Source organism: Schistocerca gregaria, chromosome 1 (genome assembly GCF_023897955.1).
Source record: "Schistocerca gregaria isolate iqSchGreg1 chromosome 1, iqSchGreg1.2, whole genome shotgun sequence".
NCBI lineage: Eukaryota > Metazoa > Arthropoda > Insecta > Orthoptera > Acrididae > Schistocerca > Schistocerca gregaria.
In genome coordinates, this window is record NC_064920.1 from 672635691 (window position 1) to 672662763 (window position 27073).

The 27073-nt window shown below is 39.2% G+C and overlaps 2 protein-coding genes across 3 annotated transcripts in view; one reads left to right on the top strand and one right to left on the bottom strand.

Annotated features, from left to right (window-relative positions):
• Window positions 1-21502, bottom strand: part of LOC126362646 (vacuolar fusion protein CCZ1 homolog) — a 47763-nt gene extending 26261 nt beyond the window's left edge. The window contains exons 1-6 of the mRNA XM_050007897.1: window positions 21421-21502; window positions 21243-21340; window positions 21055-21148; window positions 20279-20491; window positions 19690-19865; window positions 19469-19612 (exon numbers count right to left, since the gene is read on the bottom strand). Of these exons, the coding sequence (XP_049863854.1) occupies window positions 19469-19612; window positions 19690-19865; window positions 20279-20491; window positions 21055-21148; window positions 21243-21340; window positions 21421-21495 (800 nt within the window). The 5' untranslated portion in view covers window positions 21496-21502. The remainder of the gene's footprint in view (window positions 1-19468; window positions 19613-19689; window positions 19866-20278; window positions 20492-21054; window positions 21149-21242; window positions 21341-21420) is intronic.
• Window positions 21503-22175: 673 nt separating this feature from the next.
• The window catches only part of LOC126362599 (uncharacterized), a 426970-nt gene continuing 422072 nt past the window's right edge, over window positions 22176-27073 (top strand). The window contains exons 1-2 of one of the 2 annotated variants that reach the window (XM_050007895.1): window positions 22176-22265; window positions 22412-22643. The gene's annotated coding sequence lies outside the window, so the exon portion shown is untranslated. The remainder of the gene's footprint in view (window positions 22266-22411; window positions 22644-27073) is intronic. The other variant, XM_050007894.1, reaches the window with a different exon arrangement.

Consider the following 27073-nt stretch of genomic DNA (forward strand, 5'->3'; position numbering starts at 1 on the left):
GTTGAAGTTTTGAGAACATACCTTCAAAGAGGAGTCAAGCAGTATATTGCTCCCTCCTACGTATATCTCGTGATGAGACCGGATAAAATCAGAGAGATTTGAGCCGCCGGCCGCTGTGACCGAGCAGTTCTCGGCACTTCAGTCTGGAACTGCGCGACCACTACGGTCGCAGGTTCAAATCTTGCCTCAGGCATGGATGTGTATAATGTCCTTAGGTTAGTTAGGTTTAAGTAGTTCTAAGTTTAGAGGACTGATGACATCACATGTTAAGTCCCATAGTGCTTAGAGCCATTTGAACCAGATTCGAGCCCACATAGAGGCATACCAACCATCTTTCTTTCCACAAACAATACAAGACTGGATTAGAAGGGAGAACCGATAGAGGTACTCAAGGTACCCTCCGCTACACACCGTCGGGTGGCATGCGGAGTATGGATGTAATGTAGACATCTACTTGAAGCACATTCTTAAAAGTGTAATCACAGATGAAAACATCAACGTCTACAGTATTAAAGTGGATAGTCAGTGATTACAGGTGTATGGCATAGCCGACACCACAGGTATGTTAGAAGAAAGAGTATAGTAAAGTTTACACAGAGAATTAGCAATGAGAGATCTTTGTGCAGGATGGGCACTGTATTTCTTGAACACTTAACAAAAGCAGATTTAAAAATGAATTTCTTAACATTTCTGAACTGCTTTAAAAAGATCCAGCTGATTTGTACCTGTGGATGAGGCATGGGTCCACCAATTTACACCAGAAACAAAAGCAACCAAAACAGTGGGTTTACAGCAATGACCTTGCACAAAGAAGAGGTGAAATCAAGTTTTAGGATTTTTTTAAAATTCCAAATTATTTAATTTTTATAAGCAGTTGTCACACATGAATCTGCCTGTGTATTATGGAGCTCATCAGTATGCTATATTTTCCTCAAGAATGCTATTAGAGTTACCACTTCACTCCCATAGTTAGAAACATTTGTTCCAGTAACTCACTCCTTAAGGAATACGGCTGTTCTTGTTATGTGCTGTGGGGCATACTTCCCTAGTTTCTCGATCATGGGCAGTACAGCTTGCACTTTTATTGGCTCACAGAACTACACTTTTCACATTTATTCAGTTAGTTCCCAGTAAAACTGTACATGGATAAATGTAATTTTCTGACAAAGGACACATGCATTCATCTGGCATATGTTTATTGGCTGTACACTGGGATACTGTACTGCCTAAAACCCATTTGCACCACATGGCCCAAATTTTAGCACAAACACAAAAAAAATCTGGCACTTCCAAAGCATATTTGTTACTGATATCAAACACTTGCTTTTGACAAATGGCATGATTAGCTGTCCCATCAGCCAAAGTGAAAAGTATCTATTTAACATGATACTGAAGTGATCGATTTATTGGTACTGCTTTAACATTAAGATTACTGATAATGGTCTTTGGCCAATGATTTTCAAAGACATACGTTCTGTTGCCAACCCAGCTAATTAACAATGTGCAATCAATAATTATGTATAACAAGACCAGCACTCTGTCATATGTTCTTATCAACAGGAAAAATACTGACTGGACAAAAAATTCAACAACACTACTGCAAACAACCTGAGCCTTACTCCAAACAACCTGAATCTACAGTTCACAATTTCTTACTAGTCACCCCCCACCCTTAAAAGCCAACAACAACATTGTTGTAGTGACAAACTTATTTGTAGTGGAGCATATCTATTTCCGGCTGGAAGGTGGTGATAATTTGGTCGAGACAAAGACAACAAATGTGAACACCAAGAAAAGGTTGAAGTAACAGACTGACTTGTATGTAACATAGCATAATGTTTACATTTGTGACATAGTTGGCACACTTTGACACATTTAACACACTTTTGTGATAAAAATGAAAACTGGATTACAGACAAGTCTCCAGCGAATTTTCTGATGCAGATTATCAATGGGTATTTATACAAATAAGAAAAAGGAAAGAGTCCACTACGAAGTTTTTAGCCAATTTTTAAATAAGGCATTCTTACTAGTGTTGCTCAAAATTCTACATCTGTGCTCTGTTAACCACCATGAGGTGTGCGGCAGAGGGTATGTCCCATTGCACCACTTATTGCAGTAATTATTCTAATCTTATTCCTATGATACCTATATGAATGATACATAGGGAGTTGTATATCCCTATAGTAATCATTTGAAGATGGTTCTTGAAACTTTGTTAACAGACTTTCTTGGGTTAGTTTACATCTATCTTCAAGTGTCTTCCAGTTCAGTTCCTTCAGTATCTCTGTGACACTCTCCCACACATTAAACAAACCTGTGACCATTCATGCTGCCCTTCTGTGAGTTTTATCTTGAACCGATACCATACACTTGAGCAATATTCTAGAACCAATTGCATGAGTGATTTGTATGGAATCGCCTCTGTAGACTGACTGCACCTCCCCAGTATTATACCCAGAAAATGAAATCTACCATCTGCTTTGCCCAGGACTGAACCTATGTGATCATTACATTTCATACCCCTACAAAGTGTTACACCCAGGTTTTTGTAGGAGTTTGCCGATTCTAACAGTGACTCACTGACATTGCAGTCATATGATCTACCTGGTTGCCCTGATCCAAAGCTTTCAGTATGTCATGTGGGAAAAGTGTGAGTCGAGTTTCACATGATCGATGTTTTTGAAATCCATGCTGGTTGGCACTGAGGAGGTCATTCTCTTCAAGATACCTCATTTGTACTCAGGCGTTCCAAGATTCAATAACACATTGATGTCAAGGATATCAGATAGTAGTTTTGTGGATCACTTCTACTTAGACTTCTTGTAGACAGGTACGGCCTGTGCCTTTTTCCAAGAACCGGAATCTTGTTTTTTGATCAAGGGCTATACGATAGATTATGGTTAGAAGAGGGTCTAACTCAGCCACAAATTCAGAATAGAAGCTGACAGGGGTTCCACTGGAGCCTGAAGCTTTGTTCAATTTTAATGATTTCAGCTGTTTCTCAACACCACTGACACTAATTCTTATTTCATTCATTTTTTCAGTAGTACAAGGGATAAATTGGGACAATTCCCTTGGATCTTCCTTTGTAAAGGAACATTTGAGAACAGAGTTAAGCATGTTAAGTCCCATAGTGCTCAGAGCCATTTGAACACAGCTAAGCATTTCAGCTTTTGCTTTGGTACCCTCAATTTCATTGGACACTAACTTTAGTGATGCTAACAGCCTTACATATGACCAGAATTTCTTTGGGTTCTGTGAAAGATCACTTGTCAATGTTCTGCTACGGTAGCCATTGAAGGCAGCACACACTGCTCCCTTGACAGCTAAATGCATTTCATCCAGCATCTCTCTATCTATAGCTCTATGCTTTTACACATATTACGCAGTAATCTCTGTTCCTTTTGAAGTTTCTGTGCATGGTCAACTATTCTTTTAAATTTGAGCCATCGTTCCTATACATATTCCTGGTTGGTTGGTACTTTGGTTGATTTGGAGGAGGGGACCAAGCAGTGAGGTTACTGGTCCCTTTGGATTACATAAGAATGGGGAAGCAAGTCGGCTGTACCCTTCCAAAGGAAATATCCCAGCATTAAGCAATTTAAAGGAAATCACAGAAAACCCAAATCAGGTGGCCAGATGCGGGTTTGAACTGTTGTCCTCCCGAATATGAGTCCAGTGCGCTAACCACTGCGCTACCTTACTCAGTTATATATTTCTGTCCTGTGCAGAAAGTTTCAAGTTCCTCATTGAGATATGACACTACTGAGTTTTTTTTAATCTAGTTTACTGAACTTATATATCCTTCTGCTTGTTTTAGTTGTTCTCTGAACATTGTTAATCATTGTTGCCACAGCTGGTTACTGATATCAGTTTCGATAAGGACATCCTCACAGAGGTCAGGTCTATTTGTTACCATTAGATCTAATATATTTCCATCATGAGTGGGGTTCCTAACTATCTGTTCTAGGTAGTTTTCAGAGAAGGCGTTTACTAAAGTTTCACAGAATGTCTTACCGTGCCCATCACTAACAAAACTGTATTTTTTCCAATTAATTGTTGGATGATTAAAGTCTCCGTCGATTATTACAGTATGACAGAGGAAATTACGACAAGTGAACTTAGGTTTTCTCTGAAGTTTTTGGTTACATCAGAAGATGAGTCTGGTGATCCAATTATTTTATGCTCACCCATGATACTGCATCTTGCCCACACAACTTCACAAGCAGTTTCAATTTCTACCTTGGTGGATTTGAGTTTCTTGTCTACTGTGAGAAATACACAATGTCCATTTTCCATTTGCCTAACTTTTCAATATACACTTAAATTTTCCCCAAAAAGCTCACTGCTATCAATTTCAGATTTCAACCAGTTTTCTGTACCTAGTATTACATGAACTTCACTAGTTTTCTTGAGTGCTTCAAACTCTGGCATTGTGTTGTAAATGCTTTGGCAGTTTAGCATTAAGATTTTAATACATCCATCTGGGGAGGGGGAGGGGGGAAGCTTTCTTTCAATCTTAGATTGATACTTCTGGATTTCCTCCAGCTATCATTACCTAAACTGGATGGAGAGCTGCCTAATCTAAAAAACCCTTGTGTGCACCCCACACATGGTCAGCTAACTCAGTAGCTGCCTCTGATGTGTAGTGCACACCAGACCTATTTAGTGGGACCCTACAGCAAAAGTCCAGGAATTCGCAGCCTAGCTTGTCACAAAACCTTCGAAGTCTCTGGTTCTGTCCTTCCACTTAACTCAGAACCAAAGGACCACGACCAGTTCTGCAAATTGTGAGCTTCGCTGAAACTCAACATGCAAGGCTGGTCTTCTCAACCTTCTCTGTCAGTCACTGGAATGACCAAAGAATGACCTCTGAGCCAACAAGACATGCATAATTTGTTACAACGTGCACCACAATCTGTAGCTGGTAGCATCCTATTCGCTCAATGGCTGTTGGAACAGCCTCTTCAACATGCTGAATGAAGGCCCCCCAAGCATGCACAATGAGTGAACCTCAAGTCCTTTTCTGTCACTTGCTGCCATTTCCTTAAGGGGTACCATCATTCACCACACATTTGAACCGCCGATGATTAATAGACCCCTATCGTTTTGTGTTTGCCTCCTCCTGATACCGCACAAAACAGGTTTCCCCAAAACTGGCTCAGTTTGTTTCAGTTAAAGACAGCACCTCAAACTTGTTGGTACAACACCCTGAGTTCTCCTAGGTCCCCGTCCATCCTGTACAGGGTGCCTAGATCTACCACTGACACACCAGTCGCAGTCTAGTGGACAGGTAATGACAGATCCTGTAGTTCCTGAAGAGGAGACAGGATCCAAACGAGAGGATAGTACTTGAGGTTTCCTCTGGTATAGGTATCATAGGTACACAACTTTCAGGAGCTCTTTCAACACTAATTCACAGCAGCCATCAATCATATGGCAGCAGTCAGGGCAATTACCAGCTGCTTACAAACGTTAAAAGTAAGAAAAAGTTTGTGTGTAACTGAAATATCTTAATATGTTTAGTACGAATTATACGTTAAAGTCAAATGACATTTCTGAGAAATTTTAAGCAGATATAGCAAACTTAGAGCAGAAAGATTTATTGAGCAACATTCAACATGTTACAGAGGCAACCAAGCTCAGCAGATTTTAATCACTAGGCTGTGAGTTTAACAACATGCATATTTACCTCACTAAGCATATTATATTTTTGGAAGACATTCAAATTGGCATGGTAGCTCTCTCAACTAGTCATCACTCTGGAAGCTTTCAGTACCACAAGCGATGGTGTCTACTATCTGATCTAAAGTACCTAGACACCTATCAGTGGAAATCAATTTGGGGTATGTCTATTCTTTGGCTTTATGATTGCTTCAGTTCTGCAGGGGAGAACTTTAAAGAAGTGTCAATGTCTATGGAGGAATGGCTGCCAAATCTACCCCAAGAGCCGAACACAGTTATGTTGGATACTGGCATCTGGAGCAGAGTTGTTGATCCCAAAGGTGTTCCATTGGGTTCAATTTGGGTTTCTGGGTATGCCAGTTTATCTCAGGAATGTTACTGTTCACACACTATTGCATCACAGATGTTACTTTATGACAGGGTGCACGTTCAAGCTGATACAATCAATCATTGTTTTTGAACTGTTCCTCTACTGACAGTAGTACACAATGTTGTCAAATGTGTTCATATCCTCGCACATTTAGCATTTTCTTAAGTGCAATAAGCGCACCACATCTTAACCACAGAAAACATAACTATACCATTAAACCTCCTCTTCTACAAGGCACTCTTAGCACTACAAATGATAGCAGTAATGCTTAAAACTGTGTGCTGGACCGAGACTCGAACTCCTGATGTTTGCCTTTCATGGGCAAATGCTCTAACATCTGAGCTACCAAAGCACATCTCACGCCCTGTCCTCACAGCTTTATTTCCACCAGTACCTCATCTCCTACTTTCCAAACTTCACAGAAGTTCTCCTGCAAACCCTGCACAACTAGCACTCCCGGAAGAAAGGATATTGCAGAGACATGGCTTAACCACAACCTGGAGGATGTTTCCAGAATGAGACTTTCACTCTGCAGTGCTAGTTCTGCAGGGTTCGCAGGAGAGCTTCTGTGAAGTTTGGAAAGTAGGAGACAAGGTACTGGTGGAAGTAAAGCTTTGATGACGGGGTGTGAGTCGTGCTGGGGTAGCTCGGATGGTAGAGCATTTCCAGTCATCCACAATCCAGTGGCATTGTTCTATACATCACATCAAGCATCACTTAGCAATGACTACAGAAATGTATGTCTTACGAGAAGCTGATCAGCCATAGTATCCCACTCTTTTTCAATCCTTATGCTCAGTCATCGTCTCAGCTGGACTGCACTTAAGAACTCACAAGTGGTTCCTTCCCCTGATTTCATGCAATTTTTTATAACCGCCTTCTGCAATTCATGATCATCCTTATCAGTCTTTGCATGAGCATCCCTATCTGTCAGTACATGAGATCTATCTAGTCCTGGTTTAGCTGGGGTTGGTCCTTCAAATTTTCACTTCACAACTTCGTCAACGCCATTCTACTTGGGCAGCTTAGAGGGATTGAAATGTCCACATTCAAAATGTCTCCTAACAGGCCTGCTCTAGTGGTAATGCTTCTCTATTGACAACGCAGTACTCCCTCCCTCATTTGGGACCTCTTGTGAAATCGTGTGGTTAATTCTACATTATATCTGCCTGTTTTTATCATATTGTGTATAATCTATGTTGCTGCTGCGATGATGAGATAATGTCATTGTGTCATCTCACTCAAAGAGTCCATTTTGTGTTGACTTCACAAAGACAGAAGGGATATTAGGAGTCAGAGCTTGGACTACATAATGTTAGGGAAGAATACTGACCATATCTTTTTTATGTGAATCACCCATAAGAAAATTGAGGAAATCATGCCAAATCAAAATATAGATAGTTTGATAGAGGTTTGGACCCCATAATAAAACACTGTTTCATTTGAGCATGTAGTACACAACAATATCTATTAAGACGGGGGGAGAGATGGAGATGGAGAGATGGATAGATGGAGAGATGTAGAGAGAGAGAGAGAGAGAGAGAGAGAGAGAGAGAGAGAGAGAGAGAGAGAGAGAGAGAGAGAGAGAGAGAGAGAGAGATGGTGGAGGAGGTGTTGTAGTATGGACAGGAAAGAGTCTGCTTATGTACAGTGGCAGAAGGAGGGGGTAGAGGGAGGCTGTTATGTTGCAAATCCTTAAAAAGTGTTATAATGAATGAAAATCTTTTGCCAGTGAAGTCGCACTGGAGTGCAAAATGGAGAGTTACTCATGGCAAGGTGTGCAGATGAAGAGTAAACTTCACTGGTTACTGACAGTAAATGAAGATGAAATGGGCAGAACACTACACAACTGGGCTGCATTCTTATGTGATGTGACTGACAATGCCAGTTCGTAAGACTTGCCGAATGGGTTACAAAAGAATACGTGACTCAAACTCACTGTGGTCCATTGGAAGCTATAACTACATCAGATCTGCCAATGAGGCAAAGATTTAACAATTACAAGTCAACTCAATGAAACACTTCTGAACTATGGAATCTCTACAGTAATACAGGTACGTGATTTGGATCCACTGAAACTACCAGGTCAGCGTAATCTGGTGACACAGTGATGATGTGGGGTATGATGTCATAGATGTGCAAATGAAACACTGACAATATTTCTTTTGCATCTATATTATTTTGAGGAGAGTAAGTTGTGGTGACAGAGTAATCCTTAGTGTACGGCAAGGTCTAGGTTATGCTGAAAGTTTTACTGAAAGTTGACATAGCCATATCTAAGTCTTCAGCTAATCTTAGGATTTTGTGTTAGAGGGCAGATTTAGTTTGACAGATTCAAACTAGTTGACAGTAATGGACATAAAAACTTAAAACAGAAGTCCTCTAAAACACTTATGACATGGAATAGTCGAAAGCTGCTTGCACTTGCACCAACACGAACAGGTACCTAAGTAAAATGAAAACATTAACATTATTAACAAAGGAAGGTCATAATGTTTTCTCTACAACAATCATCTTTTTTGAGATAAATATGAATTATACTAAAAATTAAGAAACTTATTATTCAAATAAAGAAAGGATATTTCTCTGTGATTACACAGGGTTATTCTAAAAAATGAGTCCATTTTCAAAAAGCCTATGTATTCAAGTACAAATTCAAAATGAACAAGCTTTATACCAATGAAAAGAGGAAGTTCAAAGTTTTTGGTGGGCGGCGGCAGGCGGGATATGATGGTTTCATAAGTGGCTGGAAGAGTTTGCATGGTAATAGGGCCGTTATTCCATTTCACTGTCAATTGTGAGTCAGAGGGCGACTGTGGAGCACAAAGTTTACTGCATTCTTGAGTTCGCAAAAAGTGAGTGCAGCAGGCATTTCGTACCAAATTCGGTATTCAACCACCAACTCGTAAAAGCATTAGCTGCTGGTTTAAGCGATTTAAACAGATGGGGAGTGTGTGCAAAGGGAAAAAGCACAGGCCGACCGCATGTGTCTGAGCATGATCACAGATTCAAGAAAGTTTTGTGCGCAGACCAGTAAGTCTGCCAATAGAGCCAGTCAAGAACTTGAAATACCCCCACCAACTCTATGGAAAGTTCTGAGATGGCTTTTGCTGTACTAGCCCTACCAATTACAACTCGTGCAGGCTCTCAACCCCAATGACGAAGAGAAGAGTCTCGCATTTTGTTGTATTGTGCTAGCAAAGATGGAGGATGTCTTATTTCTACACCGTGTAATTTTTAGTGGTGAAGTATTTTCCACCTTAGTGGAAAAGTCAACAGACACAATGTTCGTATATGAGGTTTGGAAAATCCACATTCACCACTGCAACACGAAAGAGACTCACCGAAGATCGAGGTGTTCTGTGCCCTATCCCGTATAAAGGTTTATGGATCATTTTTCTTTGCGGAAAGAACTGTAACGGGAATCATGTACCTGGACATGTTGTAACAATGGCTGTTCCTTCAAGTTATGAAAGACTCCCACGACTTCATTTTCCAACAGGATGGAGCTCCGCCACATTGGCACTGTGATTTAAGAGGCTTTTTGAATGACTCCCTCCCTCAGCGATGGATCCTTAACAGGGGTCCTGAGGACCTGGCTCCACATTTCTGGCCACTGAGATCTCCTGATCTCACACACCCTATTTCTTATGGGGTATGTGAAGGAAGCTGTTTATATCCTGAACTCTACCAACCACTCTGAACAATTTGTGGAACTGAATCACTGCTGCCATGCACTCATTAACAGCAGATATGCTTTCTCGCATGTGGGAAGAGTTTGGCTACCATGTCGATGTTTCCCGTGCAGCCAACTGTGGCTACATTGAACATTTGTAACATTTATCAAATTTTTAATTATATTTAATAATTATTAAAAGCTAATTAATTACAAATTACTAAATTTATTAAACTGATATCAAACGTTATGAAAAAAAACTCTGACACTTCCTCTTTTCATTGCTATAAGGGTCATTTTATTGAAAATCATCAGATTTTAGCCAAAGTGGGTTGCATCATGGTCACAGATTTCAATTAAATTTGGCACAGTTAATATCTGCACTAAATTAAGTTCATTTCTCCGGTATTGAAATGTGAGACCCCCAGGGGGCTGAACTAGGCTCTCCCAAAGTTACAATGTAGTTCTGGTTTTTTAAGAAAAAAAAAAGTTACTACGTGTGACGTCCTAGCTCCTGTAGTAAATGATATACAGCCAAAAGGTCTCATTTGAAAGGTAACACCTCTCACTTCTAGGAGAAAGCAAGGATGTGTTGCAATGGGCCGTGGTTTGGAAGTAATCCATGGGCAAACAGGCTACACAAGTTATCAAACTTTAACGTTTACAATATTTTTAATTTCATGTGTGAATGATAGTACTGAAACAACATTTGGTTTGCACAGAGAGGTGATAAGGCTGAATTCATAAAACAAATTTGGTTTTGTTACTTGCATCCACACATTGACTTTTTGGATTTTGAAAGTTCCAAAATTGTTGAAAATCACTAACTGGGACCTCCCCTAACACAATGTGTGCCAATCACAGTGTGCTGCAAATTGCTTCATTACGTAGCTTGTATCTAAGTCTAATTACCCCCAAAATTTCTGTCCGTTACTCCAATGCATACTTTTTTATTGTACTCTTTAACAGTGTGTATGTGTCGATACATGCCGATAAGGACAATATCATAAGTGCCACAGAATTTGACAGAAGCGACCCATTATTCTGCAACATATTCAACCTGAATTAGTAGAAATAATATGTTTTACACTCTGAACACATCAATCATTATCTAAATAGAAAGTTACATAGGAAGCACATGCACTGAAGATCAGTGCCTTTCCTCACTTGGACTGCTGAAAGTTGTTAAACAACTGGAGTATTTCAATTTCATTTGCCCTGTCCAGTGAATACTGTCTGCCTGTTATAGTGTTTGGCAGAATATTTGTATTTAGAATGCCCCCGAGTTTCATCCAGCTGACTTCGTTGGTTAAAAAGTAAGCTTTAGCTGCTCCAGGCGGATACAGGTACTCCACCAAAACATCTTGGTTCTCTTCAGAACAGTCCAAGGCACAGTACCACTTAGAATAGTACACACAAATAATGTAAGCAGGCAGCCTGATATCCTGCAATGATACTGCCTCATATTTTACTGGAGATTGTTGTGTCTCTGCATTGGGTGACAGATAACCCGCATCACACCCACAGAGCATGAAGTTTGATACATCTTAACAACACCCTTCCCAGCAGGCATAAAGTGGTGGTACTGTCTTGTGTTTGGAATTGTCCTGCATTGGTCAAATCTTTCATTCAGTAGCATTGCACTGATATTTCCAATGTCTTCAGAGGAGAGATAGAAGAACTGAATATCTTTTATCTCTTGTGATGCTAATTTGAAAAGTCCTTGTGCAATGAGGATTGCGTGATGTTCTTAAAGACTCCTCCGGCCAGCCAGTCTTTTGACTGCCCGCCCCCCCCCCCCCCCATTCCATCACAGGCACTCTTCCTGTGGCTAGCGGCAAAGAAATGCACTTAGCATCAATTCTTAAGTCCTCAGAATGCTGTCAGATTTTTTTTTTTTTTAAATTCTGGTTTTTATAATGAGATGGTGCTCCATCTGAAATGTAGTGAATTTTTCCTAAGTGTTCCATCTTTTATATGGGGAATAATAGTTTTCTGATAATAATGTACTGCAGCTGTTGAATGAATGAGATAGTCACTCATTATGCAAATCATCTTTACAGTTGATGATGATGACCCTGATTTCAGTAGATAAACAACAAAAGAATGCACAATGGCCTGGGATAGTTGCCAGTGAAATCCTTGTGCTGCATTTTGTACAATAAATGAGTAATTCTCAGAAAAAACTCCAATCACAATACACTCTGTTGGGCTGTGTGTTTCTTTTAGTGAAGCTAGATAACGTGATTGCTGTTTTGTTATAAAATGATGACTTGTCAGCAATTCCAGTTTGTTGCAAAAATTGTGTATGAAATCATCAACTGTTTCCACTACTGATATCAATGTACCCCGATATGTTGTGATCCATTGCAAATACCGGACATCTTCAGCCAAACACAGCGCTTCCAATTCTCCAAGAAGAGCTGAAATACATTGCAGTCCAGGGTATTTATCACACTTATGTAACGTACAGTCCTCACTTTCTGTGGAGCAGACAATCTTCTCAAGTGAGTCTTTAGTTGTCTTACTAAGATTGGTGACACATAATATCAGCTTCATGTTCCGGTGACGAATACAAACACTCTCAGTATGGGCACCATGAGCACCTGTGAGTACACACTATTTGGGATGCTACTGTGCAAATTTCGAGAACCCACTTTTATAAGTGGGAACTTCTCTTTAAAGGCTGCATACAGCTCCTTCAAATTCACTAAAGCAAGGTGTTTCAGCTTGTGTTCTTTAACACCACATTCCGATCAGACAGATACAAAGACTTGCATGCCTGGACACAAACAACTGTACTCACCATCTTCATCTTCATAAAATGTACAAACAGCATATTGTACATTATCACATAAAGACTTACGACCACAATGCATCACATCAGGCAAGATTCCTTGTTTTTCCTTCAGTGCCCTGGCCTTCCGAACCTTATATTCTGATACCTCAAATTCCCTAGCACAATATGCAACTGCCCACTTTGAAAAAAGGAGACTGATAATCTTGATTTTTATTTTATAGGTGGCCGTTTTACATTTTTCTTTTACCTGTTCAATAAGATTAGCAAAGTCAGTCTGGGTGAAAGTTGGAAGGATATGATCCTCATCATTAGGTAATGTAACTTCGACACAATTTTCCAAGTGCTTACGAACAGCAGAGGAGATTTTCTTGTACTTCATTTTGCCATGTGAGACTTTTTTACTACCACCTAGATGTTGTTTCGTAAGTGGTAACACACTGAGAGCACTACTTGCCATATTCCCTGCAGATACAATTTTTTCAGCAAGCCAAAAACAGTCACTTGTATCTATTAAACATTCATTCTCTTGGTTGCCCCTTATACTGGTGTCAATCATGCAATGACACTTTGAGCACAGAGATTTGCCAGGTGTAAGATTAACATTACCAGAAAGCTGCCTACACATCTCTGTGGAAATAACTCTCAGAGATTTCTTTACCACAGTCTTATGACGAGAGAATGAGTAACAACATATGTGACCAGAAATGTGTGCAAAATTGTCCAGGTATACCTTCTCACGATGGTAACACAAAGTTTCCTCATCATCAATTTGTAATCCTGTACGAAGAGCTAATAGGTGTTTGGTCTCATCTCTATAATCACACATATGTTTACACTTAAGGATTCACTTCCATACTGAACTGTAGTGCCATGCACACTCCTCATAAGATGATTCAATACTGTGCACAATGACAGCACGGCTGTGGTTGAATGATGGTGGTGAACCAATTAGAATTCCTGGGCTGGCAGAACTGTATTAAAGGTGATGTGTTAGGTTGCTATCTGTACATAAAAACAATACATTAGGGATTACAGAAGTGTCCAATTCCACCCATCTGCTTTGATCCAGGATGTCATCAATATGGCAGAAACGGCTATTCTAAGCACCTCCAATATGGTGCCTATGACGTCACTATGTACACACGGCAAACAACACGAAAATACATATAAATAAGACAGTAACATCTCCCTCCAAAAATATAATCAAACAAAGGAGACAACTGCAGGAAATTGAGGGTTTTACGGTAGGGCAAATTAAACAGAACAGAAAAAAACACACCACTACCCCAAAACACACAAAATGCAAATAAAAATACAACATTCTGCTACACCAACAAAAATCTGCAGGAATCACACTTCTATTGACCTATACAGGTCAACTTTTGCTGACAATACCAAAACACCAACAACTACAGCTAAAATTTCGAAAATTGGAATCGGAGATTATTCCTTGACTTATATAGTGCAACCAGAGCTGACGATACCAAAACATCCCGACCTAAAACTAAAACTACGAAAACTGGAATCAGTCATTTCCCTTACTAGCCGCAACTACTGATACCAAAAAACCGATACATACACCTACAAAAAATAAAACCAAAACCACATTATCTCAAAAATCTAAACATCAAACTTCGCTACATAAATTAAAACACATTCAATACACCATAAATACACAAAACATCACAACTCGAGAAGAACAGACCCAAAAGCACAGACAATATGCCCTACCACCCCCCCCCCCCCCACACACACACCACCAACAACAACAACACCATGGGGCAGCATCAAACAACAAGACGACATCTAAAAACATTACAGTTCAAAGCAGACAGGTGGAATCGGACACTTCCATTGACCCATAAATTATTATTACATGCATCAGGCTCTCCACAAATGATGGATGGGACATTTGGAGTTATGGAAATCAAAATAAAATGTTTAATTTAAATCCGTGATTTTTTTAGCTGGTATTCAAACAATTATTATTAGATAGATAAGACTGGGCAATTTCAGTGATTCACCATTATTTTTGTCTGCAGTTAACTAATAGTTCTGGATTAACGCCACAAAAATAAAACAGAATGAAAAATTAAAAATTTAATGTTGAATTTAACTTAATTCAATTTGGTCACTTCAGAAAACATCTCTGAAACATGGCAGTGTATGGTTTGATGTTTTAGGGGATAGGTTATAACTTAATTATCTCATATAAATTGTCCCATCCATCACAAGTAGCATGTACCATCCATCACAGTGTTTATGTATGAAAAAACAACTTTAATTAAAATATAACATACAATTCAGTACTTCTTGAGCATGATTCAATGAAATGAAAGTGTTTCTTTACTATCAAAAACCAATGCACCATTTTAGTGACAGGTGGAATAGCTTTCATTGCAAAAAAAAAAAATTCAATGCAAACGAAGTTGGTGATGCCTACTAGTTCACCAGTTTTCTAGCTGTTGTTGTTGTGGTCTTCAGTCCTGAGACTGGTTTGATGCAGCTCTCCATGCTAATCCATCCTGTGCAAGCTCCTTCATCTCCCAGTACCTACTGCAACCTACATCCTTCTGAATCTGCTTAGTGTATTCATCTCTTGGTCTCCCTCTACGATTTTTATCCTCCACACTGACCTCCATTGCTAAATTTGTGATCCCTTGATGCTTCAGGCCACATCCTACCAACCGATCCCTTCTTCTAGTCAAGTAGTGCCACAAACTTCTCTTCTCCCCAATCCTATTCAATACCTCCTCATTTGTTACATGATCTACCCAACTAATCTTCAACATTCTTCTGTAGCACCACATTTCGAAAGCTTCTATTCTCTTCTTGTCCAAACTAGTTATTGTCCATGTTTCACTTCCATACATGGCTACGCTCCATACAAATACTTTCAGAAACGACTTCCTGATACATAAATCTATATTCGATGTTAACAAATTTCTCTTCTTCAGAACTGCTTTCCTTGCCATTGCCAGTCTACATTTTATATCCTCTCGACTTCGACCATCATCAGTTATTTTGCTCCCCAAATAGCAAAACTCCTTTACTACTTTAAGTGTGTCATTTCCTAATCTAATTCCCTCAGTATCACCCGACTTAATTCGACTACATTCCATTATCCTCATTTTGCTTTTGTTGATGTTCATCTTATATCCTCCTTTCAAGACACTGTCCATTCCGTTCAACTGCTCTTCCAGGTCCTTTGCTGTCTCTGACAGAATTACAATGTCATCAGCAAACCTTAAAGTTTTTATTTCTTCTCCCTGGATTTTAATACTTACTCCAAATTTTTCTTTTGTTTCCTTTACTGCTTGCTCAATATACAGATTGAATAACATCGGGGAGAGGCTGCAACCCTGTCTCACTCCCTTCTCAACCACTGCTTCCCTTTCATGTCCCTCGACTCTTATAACTGCCATGTGGTTTCTGTACAAATTGTAAATAGCCTTTCGCTCCCTGTATTTTACCCCTGCCACCTTTAGAATTTGAAAGAGAGTATTCCAGTCAACATTGTCAAAAGCTTCCTCTAAGTCTACAAATGCTATAAACGTAGGTTTGCACTTCCTTAATCTAGCTTCTAAGATAAGTCTTAAGGTCAGTATTGCCTCGCGTGTTAAAACATTTCTACGGAATCCAAACTGATCTTCCCCAAGGTCGGCTTCTACCAGTTCTCCCATTCGTCTGTAAATAATTCGCGTTAGTATTTTGCAGCTGTGACTTATTAAACTGATAGTTCGGTAATTTTCACATCTGTCAACACCCGCTTTCTTTGGGATTGGAATTATTATATTCCTCTTGAAGTCTAAGGGTATTTTGCCTGTCTTGTACGTCTTGCTCACCAGATGGTAGAGTTTTGTCAGGACTGGCTCTCCCAAGGCTGTCAGTAGTTCTAATGGAATGTTGTCTACTCCGGGGGCCTTGTTTCGACTCAGGTCTTTCAGTGCTCTGTCAAACTCTTCACGCAGTATCGTATCTCCCATTTCATCTTCATCTACATCCTCTTCCATTTCCATAATATTGTCCTCAAGTATACCACCCTTGTATAGACACTCTATAATACTCCTTCCACCTTTCTACTTTCCCCTCTTTGCTTACAACTGGGTTTCCATCTGAGCTCTTGATATTCATAGAAGTGGCTCTCTTCTCTCAAAAAGTCTCTGTAACTTTCCTGTAGGCTGTATCTATCTTACCCCTAATGAGATAAGCCTTTACATCCTTACAATTGTCCTCCAGCCATGCCTGCTTAGCCATTTTGCACTTCCTGCCAATCTCATTTTTGAGACGTTTGTATTCCTTTTTGCCTGCTTCATTTACTGCATTTTTATATTTTCTCCTTTCATCAATTAAATTCAATATTTCTTCTGTTACCCAAGGATTTCTACTAGCCATTGTCTTTTTACCTACTAGATCCTCTGCTGCCGTCACTACTTCATCCGTCAAAGCTACCCATTTGTCTTCTAGTGTATTTCTTTCCCCCATTCCTGTCAAATGTTCCCTTATGCCCTCCCTGAAACTCTGTACAACCTCTGGTTTAGTCAGTTTATCCTGGTCCAATCTCCTTAAATTCCCAACTTTTTACATTTTCTTCAGTTTTAATCTACAGTTCATAACCAATAGATTGTGGTCAGAGTCCTCATCTGCCCCTGGAAATGTCCTACAATTTAAAACCTGGTTCGTAAATCTCTGTGTTACCATTATATAATCTATATGATACCTTTTAGTATCCCTGGATTCTTCCATGTATACAACATTCTTTTATGATTCTTGAACCAAGTGTTAGCTATGATTAAGTTATGCTCTCTGCAAAATTCTACCAGACGGCTTCCTCTTTCATTTCTTAGCCCCAATCCATATTCACCTACTATGTTTCCTTCTCTCCCTTTTCCTACTGTCAAATTCCAGTCATCCATGACTATTCAATTTTCATCTCCCTTCACTACCTGAATAATTTCTTTTATCTCATCATACATTTCTTCAATTTCTTCGTCATCTTCAGAGCTAGTTGGCATATAAACTTGTACTACTGTAGTAGGTGTGGGCTTCGTATCTATCTTGGCCACAATAATGCATTCACTATGCTGTTTGTAGTAGCTTACCCGCACTCCTATTTTTTTATTCATTATTAAACCTACTCCTGCATTACCCCTATTTGATTTTGCATTTATAACCCTGTATTCACCTGACCAAAAGTCTTGTTCCTCCTGCCACCGAACTTCACTAATTCCCACTATATCTAACTTTAACCTATCCATTTCCCTTTTTAAATTTTCTAACCTACCTGCCCGATTAAGGGATCTGACATTCCACGCTCCAATCCGTAGAACGCCAGTTTTCTTTCTCCTGATAACGACGTCCTCCTGAGTAGTCCCCGCCCGGAGATCCGAATGGGGGACTATTTTACCTCCGGAATATTTTACCCAAGAGGACGCCATCATCATTTACCCGTACAGTAAAGCTGCATGCCCTCGAGAAAAATTACGGCAGTAGTTTCCCCTTGCTTTCAGCCGTTCGCAGTACCAGCACAGCAAGGCCGTTTTGGTTAATGTTACAAGGCCAGATCTGTCAATCATCCAGACTGTTGCCCCTGCAACTACTGAAAAGGCTGCTGCCCCTCTTCGGGAATCGCACATTTGCCTGGCCTCTCAACAGATACCCCTCCGTTGTGGTTGCACCTACGGTACGGCTCTCTGTATCGTTGAGGTACGCAAGCCTCCCCACCAACGGCAAGGTCCATGGTTCATGGGGGGGGGGGGGGGGGGGGGTGTTTCCAGCTATGCTTCTGAAAACATGCTTAGTAATGAACTGTTTATCAATAACGTTGGGCAATCATTACAAAAATGAACTGTTTGTCAATAATGGTGTTAAATAATTGGAAACTTGACAACCCACTGTTTACTACTACCACCCACAAGTATAAATTCTCTATGATTATGGTGATGAACGAAAGGGAAAAAAAGGTTGCAGAATGATTCTATTCACTACATGTAACTTCAGTGCCTCAGGAGTTGATTTAAACTATTCACAGTCATGGCTTTCACGTTATTAACTTCCACGCATAGGCTCAATCACTCATGGAATGCCTGGTATAATATGTGGTGTATCTGTATTAGACCATTGTTATATGACTTACAATAAATGGGAGTCACACAAAGATATTTTGGGGGGTAATTAGACTTAGAAAGAAGCTACATAATGAAGCAATTTGCAGCATGCTGTAATCTTGCACATATTGCATTTGGGGAGGTCCCAAATACTGATTTTCGACAATTTCGCAATTTTCAAAATCCAAAAAGTCAATGTGTGTATGCAAGTAACATTATCAAATTTGTTTTATGGATTCGCCCCTATCAACTTTCTATACACACCAAATGATGTTTCAGTACTATCATTCATACATGAGACAAAAAAATTTGGAAACTTGCAAAAATGTGATAACTTTTATAGCTGTTTGCCCATGTAGTACTTCCAAACCATGGCCCATTGCAACACTTCCTTGCTTTCTCCTACAAGTGAAAGGTGCTACTTTTCAAATGAGACCAACCTTTTGGCTGTATCTGATTTAGTACAGGAGCTAGTACACATAGTGGCACCTTTTTTTTTTTTTTTTTGCCAACAATTGTAACTTTGGGAGGGCCTGGATCAGTCTGCCAGGGGATTCAAATTGCAATACCTGATATATGAACTTACTTTAGTGCAGATATTAACTGCACCAAATTTCGTTAAAATCTGTAACCATGATGCAACCCCCATCTGATGATTTCCAATGGAATTACCCATAAAGCGTGTTCATTTTGGATTTGTACTTGAGTAAATACAAAGTTTTGAAAATGGGCCCATCATTTAGAATAACCCTGTATATGGTGTGGTTTGCTCATTAATTGTACAGTACTTCCACACAGAAATTTACAAAATAAGAAGTGCAACAAACCTTCCATAATGAGTAGTTGAAAACTGTGTTGTTGGATGTCGGGGCATAGATCCACCTTGCAACTCTGTTTCTAAGTGAGCTGGAAGAAGACTTGTTACTAGATATCTATAGACCACTTGCATATCACAAGGCTCTAATCCACTCCTGAAAAATTAGGGAATTATTTCCAACATGTTAAGGTTTAAGGAAACAATTCATTTTCTATATGAATTATCACTTACCAGACTAGTTGGTCATTGTACAGGAAGGCTGTATATTTCACTTGTTGAAACATAGCCTCAATGAGGTTAACAAAACACTGCACTCTGAGGAATGTTTGTTTATCTAATGGAAGGAACTGAATTCCTTGAAATACATCCAGTATGTCACAATGGTTGAGCTTCAGTGTGAGGAGATACTGCAAAGATAAAATTTAATGCCACTAGGTACTCCTATATTTAATGTGTAAGGAAAAATGCAGAAGATTCTCTCCCCCCCCCCTCCCGATATAAAAATATTATACATCACTTGATCCTAAATTTTAAAGAAGAAAGAGAGATAGACAGACACTGCATTATACATAATCCAATAAGGGGAGGGAGGGCTGGAAAAGGGATCATTTGATTGAACTTAAAAACACCACAGAACAATAAAAACACACTAATTCATAATTTAGATACCCACGTACATTAAATACCAGGAATATTAATACCCACAGTAAGTTTTCCAGTGCAATTTACACGTGTGTTGATTTGACAATACTCAGATCATTAGGAACATTGATTGTATCCCTTACATAATTCTACAGGCAACACAACAGTAAAATCTTACTCTTGAAAAGAAATTTTCCAGTTTCTGTTTCAAGTATCCAACATCTCCATCCTTACTATCAAGAATGGCTGTGAATGAGTTCTTGAACAAGCGAAACATCTGATATGACTGTTTTAAAACAGCCAAATAGACAGTGTCTTGGACATCATCACTCTGATATTCCAAATACTCTGTATCATCTTTAGTCTTTGAGACGCAAGGAATGTTGACAGTCTGTAAATTAGAAATTTTATTTTCAAATCAGATTCAAATGAAGTAGTTAGCAATTGAAATAATCTTAAGAAAACATTGAGAACAGTGTGTGAGTGTGTAAATCACAACTCTCCCCAACTTGAAAAAATGGTTTTTCCGTCATATTACTGTGTTTTGCTGTTAGAATGGCTCCATATTCACTGAGCTTGTAAAGCCACATGAAAAACAGTAAAACTATTGCCTAGCAGGGGCATTCCTACTGGCAAACAAATAATTTGTGTGTCCACTGTCTCCCAATGTGGCTAGATTGCTCTTAGTAAATTGGTAGGCTTGTGTAATTGTAATGTTTTGTTACTACTTTAAATAAACTCAATGGAAACCATCGAATAATTACTAACGCATTCAGAAAAATAAATATATTTCGACTGGTAATAATATGGATTCTACATGTTATTCCCTATTGCATGTTTTAACTGATTAGAACTTTGTCTTTTTCTGTTCGTTATATGGCGAAACAACTGTGCTATGTTTGGACGGCACTTCGCCAATGAAATTTTACAATGCCAGGCAAAAATCCTAATTACCATCACCATCCAAAAACCGCTCTCTGGTTCATAGTAAAGTTGCTTCGTCTTCTGTGTATGTAGTGAGTCACATGGTAGGTCTGGACTGAAAGTACTGCAATCATAAAAAGAAAAACAAACAAACAAAATGATCTGTTGACTACTGCTCCAAAAGTAATAGTTACTTGAATTGCATCTGATATACTTACTCGGTAAACTTAATTATTGCTTCACTAAGGCCAACATTTTTCATCTGAGTATCAACGTCTGTTTGCGGCGGGTAATAATACAATATATTTTTGAGTTCCTGCAACGAGAATATCAGTTTCCTCTTTAATAATTAAGATTTCCTGTAATTCTCACAAATATAAGCGTCATGGGTCCTACCTCCCCTTCCTTCTGCCCATACGAAGAATTGTAAACATAGAAATTTTGGAGGTTAATTTCAGATTTAGTTGTCATTATTCCATTTTTCGACACAACTCTTGATTAACGTCAGAAAAACATACTCCCACAACTACTTCATAATAAATAAATTCTGTCTCAAAATTTGTACACACTGCATTTCCGCAATCTTTAACACGACCTCCTGCACCTGCTTCACAATGCAGTAGGCATCTCCGACATTCATTTCTATGTTATCTGTGGAGATGAAGTGCTGCCATCTGTTGTCGGCAGTAGACGACGAAACGACATGGAGGGTGCGAAGTGCGGTAGTTAAAAGTTTCAGAACGAAGTTCTTTAGAACAGCGAACTTTATGAAGCATCTCTGCATTCCCTCTGGTAAGACAACATTAGCAATAAACAATTTCAATAAATGCTTTTTTCCCCATCAATTATAAAACTATCAGCTGCTATTTTAAACTGACGTGCGCGCTTCCGTATAACTTGCGACTTATTTCCACTCCTCTATTCTAAATTTATCGCAGTGAAAGAAAAAAACTAACATAATTGTTGTTGTACACAAAGACGTTTCGTACCTTCACGAGAGATATTTAAACAATATTTCCACGCAACTTTTCATAAGAGCGCCGTAGCGCACACTTTAAAAACCGAATAGTGCGCACTATATTCCTGCCAGTTATTGAAAGTGATTATTAATTTTGTTTTACCAGGCGTTTCTTTTTCATTTTCAGTGAGATAACGAAAACGCTAGCCAGCGACCGTGGCATCAGTAGCAAACAAGGTTTTGCAGCTCGACGGTACCAGTTTTTCTGCACTTTCAATACCTCGTAAGTACTCGTTGTAAGCACTAATCACTTTAACTATAGACGGGCTTTGTTGTTCCAGCAGCCATTTAGCGTAGTTTCGCAGGCATTACAAGCTGTTGAAATGAGAACAGATGCTAACTCTTTGTGCGGTTTCGTATTACTTGCAGCGCGTGGCGTCTAACGCGGACCACTGGTTTGGCTAAACTTGGAAGCGTTGGTCATCTTCGTAGCTCTCAGGCAGGAAATTCCATTGATGAACGTTGAATGTCAAATTAAAGTTAGCTTTCCATAGTCGCTGACATAAATGCAGAGTTCCCTTATTGTGCATGGAACAGAAACGTAGAATGCTGTGTGGAATCCATCCATAAGTCGGCAGTATATAGCCACGAAAGAAACGAGGTATTTTTATTCCTGTTTACATTTCTAAATCTTATTGTCATCCTCGGTGTTATTCGTATTTACAATGATCTGTTATTTGGGTTCTTTAATTCATAAAAGCAAAATGAGGAGTGTGGCGATAATGGCACAACGAATAGTAATTTATTTCTGTCTTAAATTTGAAGGTAGTATGCACCTCACCCCATAAAAATGTTTGAAAGCTTCTCACCCAGTGCTAAAGTGAAAGTAATACAGTACTTAACCACAAATACTGCCAGGTTTACTCCAGCACAATTATGTGAAAAGTCGATCGTTTTTCAAGATTAGTAGTACACCGTTACAGTTATCACACTTTGCTTTTAGTTATTCATTCAATTTTATTTATTTATTTATTTTTTAAGTATCCACTGCCACCGGTGTTCTCTCGCTCTCTCCAGCGTAACATTGACGGAACACAAATATCAGAGTCCAGTGAAAAAAGAAAAAAAAATACAAACAACGCGGGGGTTCCTGTTTATAAAAGCGAGGGCGCTGTATGAAATTTAATTACATCTCTCTAGAGCCAATCGAAGTTTCTATTTATTATTGATGTGCTCTCCTACATTTAGAAGTCGGTGTGTTTCAAACCATTCGTTTTTAAATGCTGTGATGGTAACATCAGATTTTTGCTTCAATCGAAATTCTTAAACCTTTTTGTTCGTCGAACAGTATATCTTCATAACTGGATACTTTTGAACTGTGTATCGAGGAACTAATTGTGCGTATACGGTGGAAAGCTGTAGTGACTTTTAAAGTAGAATCGTTGTTTAATACGATAATGTATAAATGGGTGCTTCTCTTCACTGCTCGAAATGGTTCCTCAATCTTTAATTTTTTAAATTAATTTTACGTGGCGTAAACACAGTATTTGTTTTTCATGCCTTATCCAAACGGTACATGCAGCTTGTCTGTTTCTTTTCTATTTTCTGAGTTTCAGAGAATCTGTGTTACACTGTCGTTTTTAACGTTTCTGTCTAGTTTGAGACCGTCTCAAAACACGAACACGACCATACTTAGCAACATACGCTTCTATAGTCCGTCTTGTATAGAGACAAAAACCATCACTACTTTAGACGGTGTTGCGTTTTACTTTAAATAGATTATCAGATCAAAATATATCAACGTAATGATATCCTAGAGCAACAACGTACATCCCGAATTACAACGATGCGACGTTACGCGCAATTAATGCAATGACATTGAAAACAGTAAGGAAATTGGAAGCAAATTAACTTTTCAAGAATGCGAGGAATACTTGGACAACAAAGTTATGTGGAATTGAAATTCTGTAAAAAAAAATGCATTCCCACATTTTGTATTGCAGCGAAATCTGAATGAGGAAACTAAGGTCAAACGTACATTAATTGCAGTTACGGGATGTGTACGACTAGATACCATAAAACGGCCTCTAGACTGTCAACAATACCGCACAAAATTTTGCAATATTATTGACGTCCACACTAGGCTGGTAAACACTATTGTCAATAGTAGCCTATTGTTTAAAAAAAAAAGTGGTTCGGAATGTTGGACGATGAAGATGCTGCTACTGCGATGACTGCTGCTCTACTTTGTTGCAGGCAGAAAAAAATGTGGATGGAAAATTAGTTCGAGGAATGTCAAAGTAGACTCACGATAACTTACTGAGAGTGTACGAAAAAAAAAGAAGATTAGCGTAACTGTAGGTGTGTTAGTGATCGATACATTACTAGAAATGGTTCTCGCTATACATTGTCATAACTTCTGCAGCGGCCCATGTCCTCATAATCAAAAAAACAAAATAATACTTTGCGAGGTTCAGTTAGACCAAGTCAGCATTTATTACGCTACGGTATCTTGCTACTGGCAGTTCTTTCGAAGACTTGAAACTTAAAAGTGCTTTTAGACCCTACATTATTTAAGACATGGTAATGGAAACGTACTGTGAAACGATACGTGCGCTAAAGCATTATATTCGGGTAGTAATTTATGCACAAAGAAAAATATCTATAAATACTCTTATTCACAATTTTACATTAATTAAATTTTTTGGAAGCATCTTCCTGCGCAGCCGTTCCGTGTATTTTCTGAGGAACAAGTCATACTCTTTATCATTCTATCACTTCCAATTTTTTACTCATCTGCCCTAACCTTGCAATGCCGGTTTTTACATTACGAGGACTCTAATAATAATGCTCTTTTGTCTTGTTTAGAGCTCATTTCCCACGTAACATTAGCGAATCCAACCTAACGTAATCTTCTTGGCTTGTGTAACATGCGAAAAGAGTGTCAAGGATATTGTCAGTACTGCACACAGACTACAGAATAGTTCCATGAAACGCAATATACATCCAAAGTTTTTGATGTTCTCGCTATTATTGCGGAATCTCTAGGAACGTCTTGGAGTGAGACGGTCAATATTACTGCGCATCCGGGAAATATTGTCAATATTATTGACCTTCTGGGACCGCTTAAGAAAGGACTTTGTTGCCATGATTACAAAGTATACTGTCGTACCTCGTTTTCGTAAACACTACTCACATGGAGGCCACTGCAACAGCCACTGAATCGTTTGGTCTTTAATGCTACATGACGGCAAGGCCACATAACTAGAAAAGTTTTGTTGAAAGAGATTTCAGTTTCTTTATTATAGTACAAGAGAAATGATTATGTTAGTCAAGACAATTTAAAAAGAAACGGAACAATAAAAAACATTGAGTAGTTTAATGTAGTTTCCGGTACTTCTGCTGTGACTGTCAGATCGCTCATAGGTATGCAGAATTAAAGATATTCACTGTAAATGCTAAAATTGAAGATGATAGGCAAAGAGGAGACGACGTATTTCTACAACCCTAGTGTTAACAGATAAAAGGTTGTAGCCGTTTGAGAAACCCGTAATGGAATGATCACACGAGCTCTGTTGCAGGTAAAGTGGGTAGCAGACTTCACTTCATTGGTAAGCTACTGAGAAAATGGACTCAGTCCGCAAGTGAGATTGCTTACGAAACGGGTACCCACATGTGTGAGACCAAACAGGAATAGCGGAAGATACTGAACGTGCAGCACAGTTCGATTCACGGGAGAGCCTATTTACAAAGTTTCAAGAACCAAAGGCAAAGAAGTATGGTGGGGTGACCAGTATAAAAGGCGGACCGATTACATTAAACGAAACAGACAAGGCAGCGTGATACGTCTTAAGAATTATGTCTGATGGTCGCTTTAGCGCAAAAGGAGGTACCATACCTGTCCTTCATGGTATTTGCTTCTGCAATGCTGGAAAACAGGGGCAAGGTCATTTATTTGACAAGTGATGTGACAGGTAGTTCATCATTATAGGTGTATATGATAGCAAATTTAGACCAAATGAAACACCCAGTGACCGTTAAGTGTGCCCAAACAGTCGCATTAATACGAGAGAGTTTGAAAAGTCCGTGCAAAGTCTGAGAGATGGCATCATCAGCTCGTATCAATGTCATGTTTAGTTAGTAGCATCTTTAGAAAGAACACACACCATGTTTCAGCCATATTGGTCTATTTCTTTGTATTTGGTATTCGTGTGAATCAAGGAAGTCTGTCAAAAAATGGACGAAAAAGGATTTCGTGTGGTGATTAAACATTACTTTATGAAAGTCAAAACGCCTCAGGAGACTAAAGAGACGCTTGATAAACATTAAGGTGACTCTGCACCTCCGATTAGAACAGTTTATAAGTGGTTTCAAATTTTTCGGAGTGGCCATATGGGCACAAGTGATGCTGAACGTTCGGGACGCCCTGTGGAGGTTACGACTCCATAAATCATTGATAAAATCCGTGGTATGGTGATGGATGACAGAAGAGTTAAGGTGCCTGAGATTGCTAGTGCTGTGGACATCTCGAATGAACGGTTACATAATATTTTGCATAAACATTTCGGTATGAGAAAGCTCTCTGCAAGATGGGTTCCACGATTGCTCACGCTTGACCAAAAACGGAATCGTGTGAAGTGTTGCAAAGATTGTTTGCAGCTGTTCAGGAAGAATCCGCAAGACTTTAAGCGTCGTTTCGTCACTGTGGATGAAACATGGATACATTACTATACTCCTGAGACCAAACAACAATCTAAACAATGGATTACCAAGGGAGAATCTGCACCAAAAAAGGCGAAGACCATTCCTTCGGCCGGAAAGGTTGTGGCGACTGTCTTTTGGGATTCACAAGGGATAATCGTCATCGACTTTCTGGAAAAGGCTAGAACTATTACAGGTGCATATTATTCATCGTTACTGGACCGTTTGAAAAACCGAGCTGCAAGAAAAACGCCGGCGATTGGACTGCAAAAAAAGTCATTTTCCATCACGACAATGCACCAGCACACACCTAAGCCTCCTGGTCGCAAAATTAATGGAAATAGGATTCCAACTCGTTTCACATCCCCTTTATTCTCCAGATTTGGCTCC